This window comes from Helianthus annuus, chromosome 15 (assembly GCF_002127325.2).
Source record: "Helianthus annuus cultivar XRQ/B chromosome 15, HanXRQr2.0-SUNRISE, whole genome shotgun sequence".
Taxonomy (NCBI): Eukaryota; Viridiplantae; Streptophyta; class Magnoliopsida; order Asterales; family Asteraceae; genus Helianthus; species Helianthus annuus.
This window is the reverse complement of record NC_035447.2, coordinates 174,102,384-174,115,603: the sequence shown is the minus strand read 5'-3', so window position 1 is coordinate 174,115,603 and position 13,220 is coordinate 174,102,384. Positions and strand designations below refer to the sequence as shown.

The following is a 13,220-nucleotide window of genomic DNA, read 5'->3' as shown; positions in this document are numbered from 1 at the left end:
AATATTAAAACAACATATATGCAATTATGCATGATCAAATGATGATAATCTATACCAGTCTATATCTGTATTTATACAAGGTAATATATTTTTTTTTAAACGGCGAATCTTCTATATAACACAATATAGAAACCGGACTAGGTAATACATAACTACATAATGAAATTGATCAGCAAACGATTGTTAAATAAATTTTTTCGTATTATAATGTCTACCATCTTTTTTCTTATAATCATTTAATCATCCCTGTTCATGATCAATACATACATTGCAATTGTTCTGTCAAGGGTTATGGAAATTGATGTCATGCAACATCAAGGTTAAATTTTCTAACAAACAATGAATCTCTTGAACTTGAGGATGCAACCTTCCACCAGCAACAAATTCATGAACTTCCCCATCCACTTCAATTAGGCTGCATCCCGGGTTCTTTTCTATCCGTTTTTCTTTCATCAACATTCTTTCTTGTATCGCCATCTCAAACTGACCACCCGCTGCATACACATTCGACAACAGAACATGACCACAGCTCTCATCCACACCTAAATCAAGCAGATTGTTATAAGCCCATTGACCCATTTTAACGTCTCCATACCTCCGACAAGATGACAATACAGATCCCCATATAACAGCATCGGGTTTCATCGGCATGCTTTTTATAAGTGTTTCTGCTTCTTTAAGCAGCCCTGCTCTACATAGCACATCTATCATGCAACCATAGTGCTTAATTGATGGTTTAATTTTATATCTTTCTTTCATTAAAGAAAAATAATGTTTTGCTTTTCCAACCGATCTTGAGTGATTACACGCCGTCAGAACACCAATAAAACTTACATCATCAGGTGAATCGAGCCTGGAGAATAGCTCGATCGCTTCATTTTCACGCCCATGCATCGCAAGACCCATGATCATCGAGTTCCAACAAGATAATCCCTTCACAGGGGATGATTCAAACACTTCCCATGCTCTTTCAACGCTCCCACATTTGCAGTACATGTTGATAAGTGCGGTAGTTAAAATCACATTCAGTTCGACTTTATTCCTCTTGATGTAATCATGAACCCACTCCCCTTGTTTCAGCGCTCCTAATTGCGCCAAAGCGTTTAGCAAACTCACAAGCGTAAACGCACACGGCTTCATCTTCTCCGCTTGCATAACTCTAAAAAGACTCAACGCCTCAACCCACTTCCCCGCCCTTACATACCCACTTATCATACTATTCCACGAAACCAAACTTCTTTCAGGCATTTCATCAAACACCTTCCGCGCATCATCAACTCTCCCAAATTTCGCAAGCGAGATAACCATCGAATTCCACGCAACAACATCCATACCCTCCCCATCTCCAAACACCTCAAACGCCTCACCGAAACACCCGCAATTCGCATACATGTGCACAATACTGTTACATATATAATCATCAAACAATAACCCTAACTTCAAAACTCTCCCATGAAGCTGAGCTCCATTTTTACACAAACCCAGTTCAGCATACGCCTTGAAAACCGAAGGGTAAGTGAGATTATCTGGATCAACAACCGAATTACACAACATTTCAATAAACAAGGAAATGGCCATACGAGGGTTTGAGCTTCTGGAGAAGCCTCTGATGATGGTGTTCCAGGTGAAAATGTTGGGGTTTTGTATGTGATTGAATAATGTTAGAGCGTAATTGATATCGGCTGCTGAGGAAGTGGCGGCGAATGCTAACAGGCGAGAGGCTGCAATGGTGTCTTTGATTAAACCGGTCTTGATGATTTGAGCGTGTATGATTTGAAGGTGTTTGATAGTGGAGCATTTGGTTTCTAGAAGGGAGAGGTATGGTTGTTCTGAAATGAATTTGGATATGGAGGAGGTTGAAGATGAGCAGATGCAAGGCACCATTTTCCAGTAATTTTCTATTGGATTACACTAAAAATAATCATTATATTAAATTAAAAATACTGAATATTTTTTATTTTGAAAAAATAATTTTAATAATGCAAACCATAAAAATACTGAACATTTTTTTATTTGAAAAAAAAACTATTTTAATAATGCAGACCGTAATATTTTTTGGCTGATAATAATTAAGAATGACAATTTAAACCGTAATACTTTTCATTTTCGGTTGTAGAAGACAATCTTACTTGTATAATTATCATAAATTTATATTTGATTTCACACAGAGGAAATGCACGTTTTTTTGTGTCGCTCATAACCATCTATATGAGCGAAATCACTTATAAATATGTTATGATTATATGAGTGAAATTGTTTTTGGCAACGAAGAGAAAGTTAAATATGTCATTATAAGTTATTAAAATTATTAATATCTAATTGTTCTTTTGTTTATTATACTGTGATATATTAAGTTGACATTAAACACATAAAAATTGGAGTTCTCTTCCATAACTCAACACGTACATCTAAAATAAAAATGATTTTATTTATTGAAAAATAATGTATATGAATGAAATGCAAGTGCTTAATTAATTTTAATTTTTTATTGAGATAATTTATGTAATAAACTTGTTACATAGATACCTAAGTATATATTATGTGTACATCAACTTTGATTTGAAGGATAATGCATATGAATGAAATGCAAGTGCTTAATTATTTTTATTAAGATAATTTAAGTAAAAAACTTGTTACATAGATAGCTAAGTATGTATTATGTGTATATCAACTTTGATAAAAAGAACTAAATTATGTAAGTTGTCTTTTAAGATAAAAATATTTTTAATAAGGTATTGACATATTATATGTTAAAATGATTGTATTTTCTACAAACTTATATTCATTTTATCATTTGGCATTTTTTTTTTTTTTTTTGAAGTTGATGTAAGTAACACAATATACATACCGCCACATTGGCCTTAATAATTTTCAATTACATAGGTCTTCGGATAAATTTGTTCTAAGAATAAATGAATAATTATGTGTGGTTGCACCTTACTGGTGTTACATACACAATATAATACCATCCTAATTTGTATTTAGCCGTATATTTTATGATTATAATGCAATAATAGTTGTGTTATGAGTTATAATCATTAGGTCTTACGTAGTGGGGCGCCATGGGGGGGAATTTTTTGAGCTATAGCGCCCCATAGTGCCCGCCACACCATTACAGGCGACGCTATGGGGTAGTTTTTTGATGCCAGCGCTATGTTCATAGCGGCGTGAAGGATTTGCAAACCTTTACCCCCACTCACACGCATATATATACGTACATATGTATGCATAATTGAAGGGGTTATTAATTAATTGAGTAATGGTGAGGTAGGGGCTTTATGACTACGGGCTCCAGTGATATAACGCCCAATAAAGCCCATGTGTGACGTGACACGACATGTGTCGCATAACGCCCATAAAGGGGCTTATGACTACACATGGTCTTAGAGTTTAATATTGAAATATTCTATTTTAAATAAAGCTTGTAGCCACGTCCAATGCTAGTGGTGGCAAATTGACTTTTCGAGCAAACGTCACTCGAATATGCGGGGGTAGAGACTGATTGGTCCCAAACACACACGAATATTAGATTGAAGAAAGAATAGTGTATCTTTAAGATGACATCGACAATAAAAACAATGAACACATGATTTGATCCCAACTAGACATGACTACCAGGTGGCATGGTACGATCTGAGTTGTGATTATGTAAAGGTGATCAAATTAAATTTTCATTCCATCAGAAATTAAACTTCAAACAGAAAAAAAATCAAGATAAATTACAGGAACCCAAATAAATATTTAGACTCAGAACAGTAACAAAATGGGCATTTGGTCTAGTGGTATGATTCTCGCTTAGGGTGCGAGAGGTCCCGAGTTCAATTCTCGGAATGCCCCATCTTTTTTACTTGGTAATTTATTTATGTCTTTTTTTATACGCTCATGCTTTTTGATAACATGATAACACAAGATATCGCCAATTTTATTTTTCATAGAATACAAATTATAATGGCCCTTCTCCCATATCTCCTAGTTTTATTTTTAATAACATGATATGTTGTGTATTTGTGGCACAGATACACCAAATCTAACATAAATTCGTGTATAAGTTTGGGTTTAATGAATATCATTGTGTGAAAATAGATTCTAAAAGATTTTATTAATGTGATGACACATTTTTTTATCTACGTTTTATTGTGTGAAATTTAACCGAGCTTACTACGTAATTTTTATCTATGTTTCGTTGTGGGAAAATCTATAGATTCTAAAAGATTTTATCTATCTCACGTCATATTTTTTATCCAGGTTTCGTTGTGTGAAACCGAGCCGAACCAACTACGTATTTTTTTATCTATGTTTCGTTAAGTGAAAAGCTATAGATTCTAAAAGATTTTATCTATGTCACAACGTATTCTTTATCTACGTTCCGTTGTGTGAAAATTTATATTACAAGATTTTATCTACGTGAAGACATATTTTTATCTACGCTTCATTGTGTAAAACCAAGCGGAACCCATGACATTTTTTTAAGTACGTTTCGTTGTGTGAAAAGCTATAGATTTCAAACGATTTTATCAACGTCACGACTCATTTTTTATCTTCGTTTTGCCGTGTGAAAATTTATATTACAAGATTTTATCTACGTCAAGACGTATTTTCATCTACGTTTCATTGTGTAAAACCAAGCCGAACCCATGGCATAATTTTTATGTACGTTTCGTTGTGTGAAAAACTATAGATTCTAAAAGATTTTATCTACGTAACGACGTGTTTTTTTATGTATGTTTCGCTGTGTGAACATTTATATTACAAGACTTTATCTATGTCAAGACAATTTCTTTTATCTACGTTTCGTTGTGTAAAACTGAGCCGAATTCATAACGTATTTTTTATATACGTTTCGTTGTGTGAAATCGAGACGGACTTAACATCTCAAAAATTATTATTTAGTCAAATAACTAAGAAACATAGAATTGAATAATAAGAGAAAAAAGAAATATTTTGTTTTAAATAATAGAGTTAAATGCAATTTTAGTGGACCATGATTTTATAGCCTAGTGGTATCTTAGGGGTAGGATAAGACTTTGGGACCAATAGGCTCTGGATTCGATTCCTACAAGGGAGTTTTCTCATATTTATTGGGTTTTCTCCTGAATTGGTGTATAGACATTATGCCTAGCGGAGATGAATATGATTGAGTGGTTTCGCTGGTGGCACGATGATACTACAGTGATCCAAATTTGCAGTTAAAAAAAAATGCCATTTTAGTGGCTGTGGTTTGAGCAATTTTGCTAGTTTAGTCCAAATGTTTCATTTTTCGTCTGTGAGTCCAAAAAGGTTTTACCATTGCCATTTTAGTCTATTGGGTTAACTTCATCCATTTTTTCTGTTAACGAGAATGGTAATTTAGTCATTTTATATGTAACTCTGTTAACTAGAAGGGCAATTCAGACATTTAAAATGACCGAATTGCCCTTCTCGTTAACGGAAATAATAGATGAAGTTAACATATAGTGGACTAAAATTGCAACGGTATTAGCAAAATGGTCCAAACCAAAGAGAGACTAAAATGACATTTAACTCGAAATAATAAGAGTTAATTACGCGATAATTACATGATTACTAAAAAGTAGTATAAAACAAAAAACGGCAAAAATGATTAAATTGTTAACTTTGGTGTCCAATTTACCAAAAAAAAAAAAAAAAAAAAAAAAAAAAAAAAAAAAAAAAAAACCTCAACAATTTGAGACTTTATTGTAAATCATTTCATTGATTAAAGCGAGAAACCCCTACGGCTTCTACTACCGACTCGCCCTACCGGAAACCTTCACCGGCGGCATCTGTTTATCACGCCGTTGCGCAGAGACCGCGGCGTATCTCCGGCTACACCTTGCTTGGCGACCAGTGACGTAAGATTCGAAGGCTGAGTTGACATTTTTACCTCTCACTCTACCGATTCATCATTCAATCAATAATTCTGGTACGAATCTGGCTTTCTGCAAGCTCTTATACGATTACAGACGTCTGTTCTTGTGCAATTCTCAACTGAATTTGAATTAGTTATGATAATTGACAATATACATGATAGTAATCTAGTATAACTCCAACAATTTTGTGCATAATTGTTACGCCGATACGAATTCTGGTGCGAATCTCGCTTTCTGTTTGATTTGAAAGCTCCTATAAGTTATATAATTACAGATGCGTTTTGCTTTTGTATTTTTCAATTGAATTTGAAATTAGTTATGGCAATAAACATGATAGTATATGTAGAATAATTTGTGTATAATTACGCTGCTAATACGAATCCTTGTCGAATCTCGCTTTTTGTTTGTTTTGCAAGCTCTTATATGATTACACAAGTCTATGCTTGTGTGATTCTCAACTGAATTTGAATTAGTTATCGCGGAAAACACGATAGTATAAGTCCAATATTTTTTGTGCATAATTAATATTACGCCGATACGTTCACCGTCAATTAAATTGATTATAATGAATTTGTGTTCTGATTTGGTAGTCATGTGAATTTAAGATGGAGATGATCTAATTGATAAGTGAATTAATTACTGTGCTATTGTTGTAAGAGTTATTATACTGTTTAGATTGTAGTTCCTTTTTGTACAAAGAAGAAGGAAATGGAAGAAGATTTGATGATTGGTATTGATGTTGATGGTGATGGGATAGAGAAGATGGAGGAGAATAATGCTGTTGCTGCTGCTGCTGCTGCTGACGATGATGATGATGATATTGGACATCAAGTGGATGATTTGTTCACCAAGGTTGAAAAGGTCAGACTTGGATCTTCTGTTACTTGACCTATAAGAGTCTTGAATGTATAATTCGCATTTACTTCCGTTTTTGCTGTTTTTCTTTTCTGGTTTGATTTGATTATGATTAAGCGTGTGCTTGTTTTCGTGGGGCCAAATATGGCGGTGCTATGCGTACCCTGACATTGAAGTGATCTGATGTTTAACACAACCAAAAGATAAATGACCTGTGCTAAGTAAAGGGTTTGAATTCTTATTGATTTTCTGGAATGATTACAACTACGGATTCGAAAGTAATAAACATAAGTAATCAGAAGAAGGGATGGGAAGAACAGAGAATGCAGATCGAGAGATGGGAAGAAGAAACAATAATACTTTCAGCAATCTTCATTTTCCCTCTAATCTAATTCTTTGCTGATATATATTCTGCGATGATCCTTCATTGTTCACACATGTGGGTTCATCTTGTTGGGCCTCATAACTTGGGCTTCGTGAACGAGTCGCTAGGTTGGGCCCACAGTAGTTTATACAGTTCATAACAGACATATAATTATTGATAATGTGAGTGAGGGGTTTTGATTTGTTTATTGGTAAAATTATGGATACCGAAACTTATGGTGCTTGTCAAGTAATTCTATTGCCAGTTTGCATTTTCCATTCATCCCTTTGCTCCTATATAAGAACTATCATTTGTCAATTTGTCTTTTAGGGGTAAAATGACCTAACATATAAGAATGGAAACATGTTGGTATTAATTTCTTCATGGAATGAACAGCCTGGTTATTCTTTTCACAAATCACAACTTTAATGTATGTTCTATGGATGGATATGATGATGTTTGATTAGGCCTTAGGGTCTTTTGAACCTTATCTTACTAGCTTTATGCTTGTTTGCAGCTTGAGCAAAGAGTAAATGAGATCGAACAGTTCTACTTGACTTCAAGCAAAATGCAATCCGGTACTTCTCAAAAAAGCTCTTTTGTAAAGGATAAAGAAAAGTTAAAGCATATTCCAGGGTATAAGAAACATCAACAAGAAGCAGCACGCAGAGAGGCAATCGCTGCCAAGAGAATGCAGGATATTATGCGACAATTTGGCTCAATTCTGCGCCAGATCACTCAGCACAAGTGGGCCTGGCCATTTATGCAACCCGTAGACGTTGAAGGTCTTGGATTGCGTGACTATTATGAGGTAATCGATAGGCCGATGGACTTCAGTACGATAAAAAATCAAATGGAGGCGAAGGATGGTACCGAATACAAACATGTTCGGGATATATGTTCCGACGTTCGGTTGGTTTTTCAGAATGCTATGAAATATAATGATGATAAAAGCGACGTTCATGCGATGGCCAAAACTTTGTTGGAAAAGTTTGAAGAGAAATGGCTTCAGTTTTTACCAAGGGTTACTGAAGAGGTAACTGTTACAGTTGGCAGTTGATCCTTTTGTAAATTCTGTCATATGTTAGTCCTTATTTAGATACAATCTGAGTAGGAAAAAAGGCGAGAGGAAGAGGAAGCAGAAGCGCAATTGAGCATTCAGCGTAGTCAAGAGGCAGCTCACGCTAAAATGGCTAGGGATCTAAGTAATGAGGTAAACTTATTATTTCTTGAAATTAAAACAGTTGTAGTTTTGAGAGTTTGAACTGACTTTGTTTTTACTTCAGCTGTATGAAACTGATATGCAGTTGGAAAAACTTAGAGAGACTGTGGTTCAAAAATGCAGGTACGTTAACGTCATATCATCTACTACTCTCATTCAAGTTTTCTTATTTCAACAGATTTAGTACATATTTGGGTCTTAAATAGTATTGAAATTCTGAAGTTTCTCCCGCAATAATGCTAATTCTTAAAGGATATACAATAAGCGGTTTGTTTGGTTTGGTTATATATCGGTTCGGTTTTGTTAATGTAAGTAACCAAAAAGCTACCAGTACCATAGTTGTCAATAGCGGTTGCTATGGTCGCTATAGCGAATAGCGTAGCGTATAGGTCGAAGGTCGCTACAGGGTATGCATCCATAAATAGCGGGATTTCAGTTTTTTTTTTTTTTTTAAATCATCAACATACTCAGTAAATCCCACCAATAGCAAGGCTAAGGTAGGGTCTGAGGAGGGTAAGATGTAGACAACCTTACCTCTACCCCGTAGGAATAGAGAGGCTGCTTCCAGTGAGACCTCCGGCTCGAAAATATAGCTATAGAATATAAATATACATAATACATGTAAAATAGCGTATATACCAAGGTATTTTGATATAATATACATACAATTTTTTTAGTGTATTGCTATTTATAAAATAGCGCCCGCTATTTATCGCTATGTAGCATAAAGGTACCTTATCGCTATTTGCCATTAACAACTATGACTAGTACAGTCAGTTATCGATAATATTAAAGCGGAACCATCTGTTTTCTGGTTTTTTTCCGGTGATTTTGGTTTGGTTTGGCTTTTTCGGTTATGGTTAGGTTACTCGGTTTTTCTGCTTGTTTCTTATAATGGTTATGTTTATAGTGGCCCATGAATTTTCTTACCTTTTTCTTATCAAGGTTAGTTTTAGGTATTTGATTATTAGTCAAAGATAACACTAAGTGTTAATTAAGTCTATGAAAAAGCTGAAACCGTAAAATTTTGTCAGGAAAATGTCGACTGAAGACAAAAGAAACATCGGGATAGCCCTTACTCGCTTATGTCCTGAAGATCTTAGTAAGGCACTCGATATTGTAGCTCGGCATAATCCGAGTTTTCAGTCAACAGCAGCAGAGATTGACCTCGACATTGATGCTCAGGTGAACATTAATTTTTTAAATGTATCTTTAACCACATACATATATTAAGTTGTACAACTCTTCATAGCATAAAACTTGTTAAATCATTTTATTTTATTTTATGCAAAAAATCATATTTATCAAGAACATTTTTATGTGAATCTATCTATACTATATAATAAAAGAAAACAATGTGGGACACGTGTCATTCATTGGAACCATCTATTTTTTTGTTTTCCCGCCCGTCTCTTCTACTTAAGTATGAATAAGTATTTTTTAATTAAAGATAGTTATTATATCATTAAACAAATAAATTTAATATATTATTAATTTTTATTTGGGCCTAGGCGCGCCTGGGCGCTCGCTTTAATAACTATGCTTAAAAGCTTCACTAACTTGAAAGTTGGTTAAAATATTAAAAAGAACGAAGAATAATGATGATAATTGTTTTTATGAGTGATTTCTAAAAATTTTCAAACACTTAATGTGGTTGGATGGTAGAAATGATAAAAATAAAATATGTTAAATATTTAAAATAGGTGGTATTAAAAAAATCAATGTTAATACCCAGTTTAAAGAAATAATGTTTAAAAAATTAACTTAAGAAAATTTATAACTGTCAAGTCGATGTTCATTTTTTAAATACATATCTTGACGATTGTATATGTTAACAAATTACATTATATTTTATTCTATTAGTATCATACATAGGTTTATTCAGTCGTGCAATGCATATATATTTTTAAACATAACTTTTTTATTACTAATTATATAACATTACATTTATCAACCCGTGTAATACACGGGAGTATAATCTAGTTGTACATAAACTTGGATTATTGGACGTTAAATTTCAAATAATCTAATTCTCGACACATGTAAAATTGTACGTTTTTTGAGCCATTACCCAACCCACTAGTGTGGTATTGTTGCTCATTTTACCACTACTAGTTGAAATCCTTGTGACGTTTACGTAATTTTTTACATGATCATTTGTTTATGTCTTTAACATCTTGAAAACCACCTGCCCAACGTCAGCGGCTAAAAGGTATCGGTGGCATAGTTGTCGATAGCGAATAGCGACAAATAGCGACAAGACACCTATAGGCTACGTAGCGAATAGCGACAAATAGCGACGGCTATTTATAAATAGCGATTACACTAGAAAAAGAATTTTGAAAATTATTATATGTATATTACATCAAAATACCCTTGGATATATGCTATTTTACATGTATATTTAACAAAAACCTATAAATCCAACTATTTTATAGCTATATCTAATTGATATTAACATCAAAAAAAAAAAAAAAACCTAACTGTCGCTAAGTTCGCTATTGATCGCTAAGACCCATATAGCGACACTTGGTCGCATGGCTACATAGCGCGCTATAGCGGTCGCTATAGCCGCTATTAACAACTATGATCGGTGGGGCATGTGAGTTTTCTAGTGATGGGTTTCCACTGTTATAAAAGATAATTTTGTGCCTCACAACTATATTGTACGTGGTGTGTAGAGTGAATTAACACTATGGAGGTTAAAGTATTTTGTAAAAGACGCTCTCCATGGCCAAGTCAAGAATGATGCAACGTTTGAAGTCGGAAACAAAGCTGATAGTCCTGTGAACCCCATCGAAACCATCGTGTCCAAGCGGAAAATGCAGATATGTAATGCACTTGCCAAGACTGCAAAGAAAAGGAACCAGAAACGCTAATCGCACACTCCTGCACACATAACATGACGGTGATCTTTATAGAGCATCATCATTCACTGAGTTATGCATGCATGATTCTCGGGTTGTATTAGATGTTAGATTCTCATTTCTTTCTTTTCAATCCATGCATCGATAAACTAGAACTAATCGAGTGTTGGTATATCCATCAATCATGTATGGGGATACCGAACATCGTAAAGAGTAGTTGCTATCATCATGTACATGTATCATCTATAGGCAGAAATGGAGGGGGTGAGGAGTTTGTTGACACACTGATCGACTAAAATTTTCTATTTACAAGTATACAACGTTATATTTTATGAGTTAGTTCCCGTATAAGGTGTCTTATCGTACATAACGTACGAAAGGCATGAAAAAGACAGAAAAACGCGGTGACATTTTCGTAATTATTCACTCGTAGAGTAAATATCAAAATTACTCTACAAATGATCTTGTAGGGTTATTTTGATCTTGTAGAGTAATTTCGTAAAATGTTCTTGTAGCGTAATTTTGATCTTGTAGAGTATCATAAATACTCTACAATTGATCTTGTATGGTAATTTTGATCTTGTAAGGTAATTTTGTAGAGTAGTATAATTACTCTACAAATGATTTTTGTAGAGTAATTTTGAATCATATGTTGTTTGTTAAACTTGCAGAAAAAAATTTAGATAAACTTGTAGAGTAATTTTGATGTAGAGTAAGTTTGATACACTTGTAAAGTAATTTTGATAATTACCATACAAGATCAAAATTACGCTACAAGATTAAAATTACTCTACAAGAACATTTTACAAAATTACTCTACAAGATCAAAATTACCCTACAAGATTATTTGTAGAGTAATGTTGATAATTACTCTATGAGTAAATAATTACGAACATACCATTGCATTTTTCAGCAAAACCTTCAGTTCGTACGTTTTGTACGGTAAAGTTATTTGTATTTGATCTTTTGTCTATATTTTATTTGTCTTCTAAACGGTCAAAAGTAGTGTAGTTGAATGAAAGTAAAATAAAATCTCTGTTTTCCTGTTTGAAAAGTTGTTGATACATCTACGCACGACAACATTGTGTCATCCTTCTTCTTGATGAAACCTGTACAACGATGAACTCGATACAGTAAGAACCCTTTATCAACTCGTGACGCTGATTTATTGTCTATTGCATTTCCGTTTGTGTTTGTATCTATGATTCTAAATTGTAAAATGTATCATGTAACTCTAAACATAGCAAAAGTTACACCCCTATAAGTTGGGTAATTTTCTTGCCCACTTCGTTAGCCTTATCATTTCTTGCAATGTCACATTATCCGGCTAGCTCAGACAATTGTTATCATATATGAAAGGCACAAATCTCATCTCTGATGGATCGTTTATGAAAACAGTCATTGTTATTGAAACCATCGTGATCAATCTTTCTAAAAGCTGTTAAGACATGATAATAGTTACACGTTCGTTTGTATTTTGTAAATGAGTAAAGGACATCTTATCATTATTAGCCATAAGGATGGCAAAAAAAAAGTTGTATCGGGAACACAATTTGAAACCTGAAATATTTGAGAGGTAACATGATACGGTTTAGATGGTCAAAGGGTCAATAAGAGTTAGTTGGAAGTAGTTATGCTTGAGGTGGAAGTTAGTTGGAAGTGGTGTGTGTTGGTTAGAAGAGTAGTTAATAGTTTGGGGTTATAATAGAACCGTTGTAATAGAATAGGGTGTCTTTTGAAAATAATAACTTCTTATCTCTGTCTCTCATCAACTGCAATTAACAACCTTTCGGAAGCTCTTTCAATCTCGAGCATCCCTGAGTGTTAATCAGCTTGTCCATTGTTATTCAATCACAAGCTTGTTCAAATTCAACCCTTAACATTGGTATAAGAGCAGCCTATCCTAGGACACTCTCAATTTTAAACCCTAATTCACTGAATTGGGGAAAATTGCCGTTCGATTCAAATTCTGAATTTGGTCATTCTTTCGATCAAATTCCATTCAATTCCTGTGCGATTCAATTCAAATTCATATGTTGATCACT

General features: G+C 33.9%; 2 protein-coding genes and 1 non-coding gene across 6 annotated transcripts; 2 read left to right on the top strand and 1 right to left on the bottom strand.

Annotated features, from left to right (window-relative positions):
* Positions 1-260: 260 nt before the first annotated feature.
* On the bottom strand, positions 261-1,890 carry LOC110913025 (pentatricopeptide repeat-containing protein At2g42920, chloroplastic). The gene has a single exon (XM_022157886.2). It carries the CDS (start codon positions 1,882-1,884, stop codon positions 283-285), a length of 1,602 nt encoding a protein of 533 aa, XP_022013578.1. The 5' UTR covers positions 1,885-1,890; the 3' UTR covers positions 261-282.
* A 1,875-nt stretch (positions 1,891-3,765) lies between these two features.
* Positions 3,766-3,837, top strand: TRNAP-AGG. The gene has a single exon. It is a non-coding gene; the product is annotated as a tRNA-Pro (tRNA).
* Positions 3,838-5,699: 1,862 nt separating this feature from the next.
* Positions 5,700-11,514, top strand: LOC110913026 (transcription factor GTE6). Of its 4 annotated transcripts, none has more exons than XM_035983676.1 (7): positions 5,700-5,920; positions 6,567-6,728; positions 7,604-8,122; positions 8,201-8,299; positions 8,373-8,431; positions 9,343-9,493; positions 10,990-11,514. In XM_035983676.1, the coding sequence occupies exons 2-7, from the start codon at positions 6,576-6,578 to the stop codon at positions 11,185-11,187; spliced, it is 1,179 nt and encodes a 392-aa protein (XP_035839569.1). In that variant the 5' UTR covers positions 5,700-5,920; positions 6,567-6,575; the 3' UTR covers positions 11,188-11,514. The 4 variants fall into 4 exon arrangements, with proteins under 4 accessions (XP_035839569.1, XP_022013579.1, XP_035839570.1 ...); XM_022157887.2 differs by having other exon boundaries at positions 5,701-5,920; positions 6,543-6,728; XM_035983677.1 differs by having other exon boundaries at positions 5,701-5,920; positions 6,570-6,728; positions 10,990-11,490.
* The last annotated feature ends 1,706 nt before the right edge of the window (positions 11,515-13,220 follow it).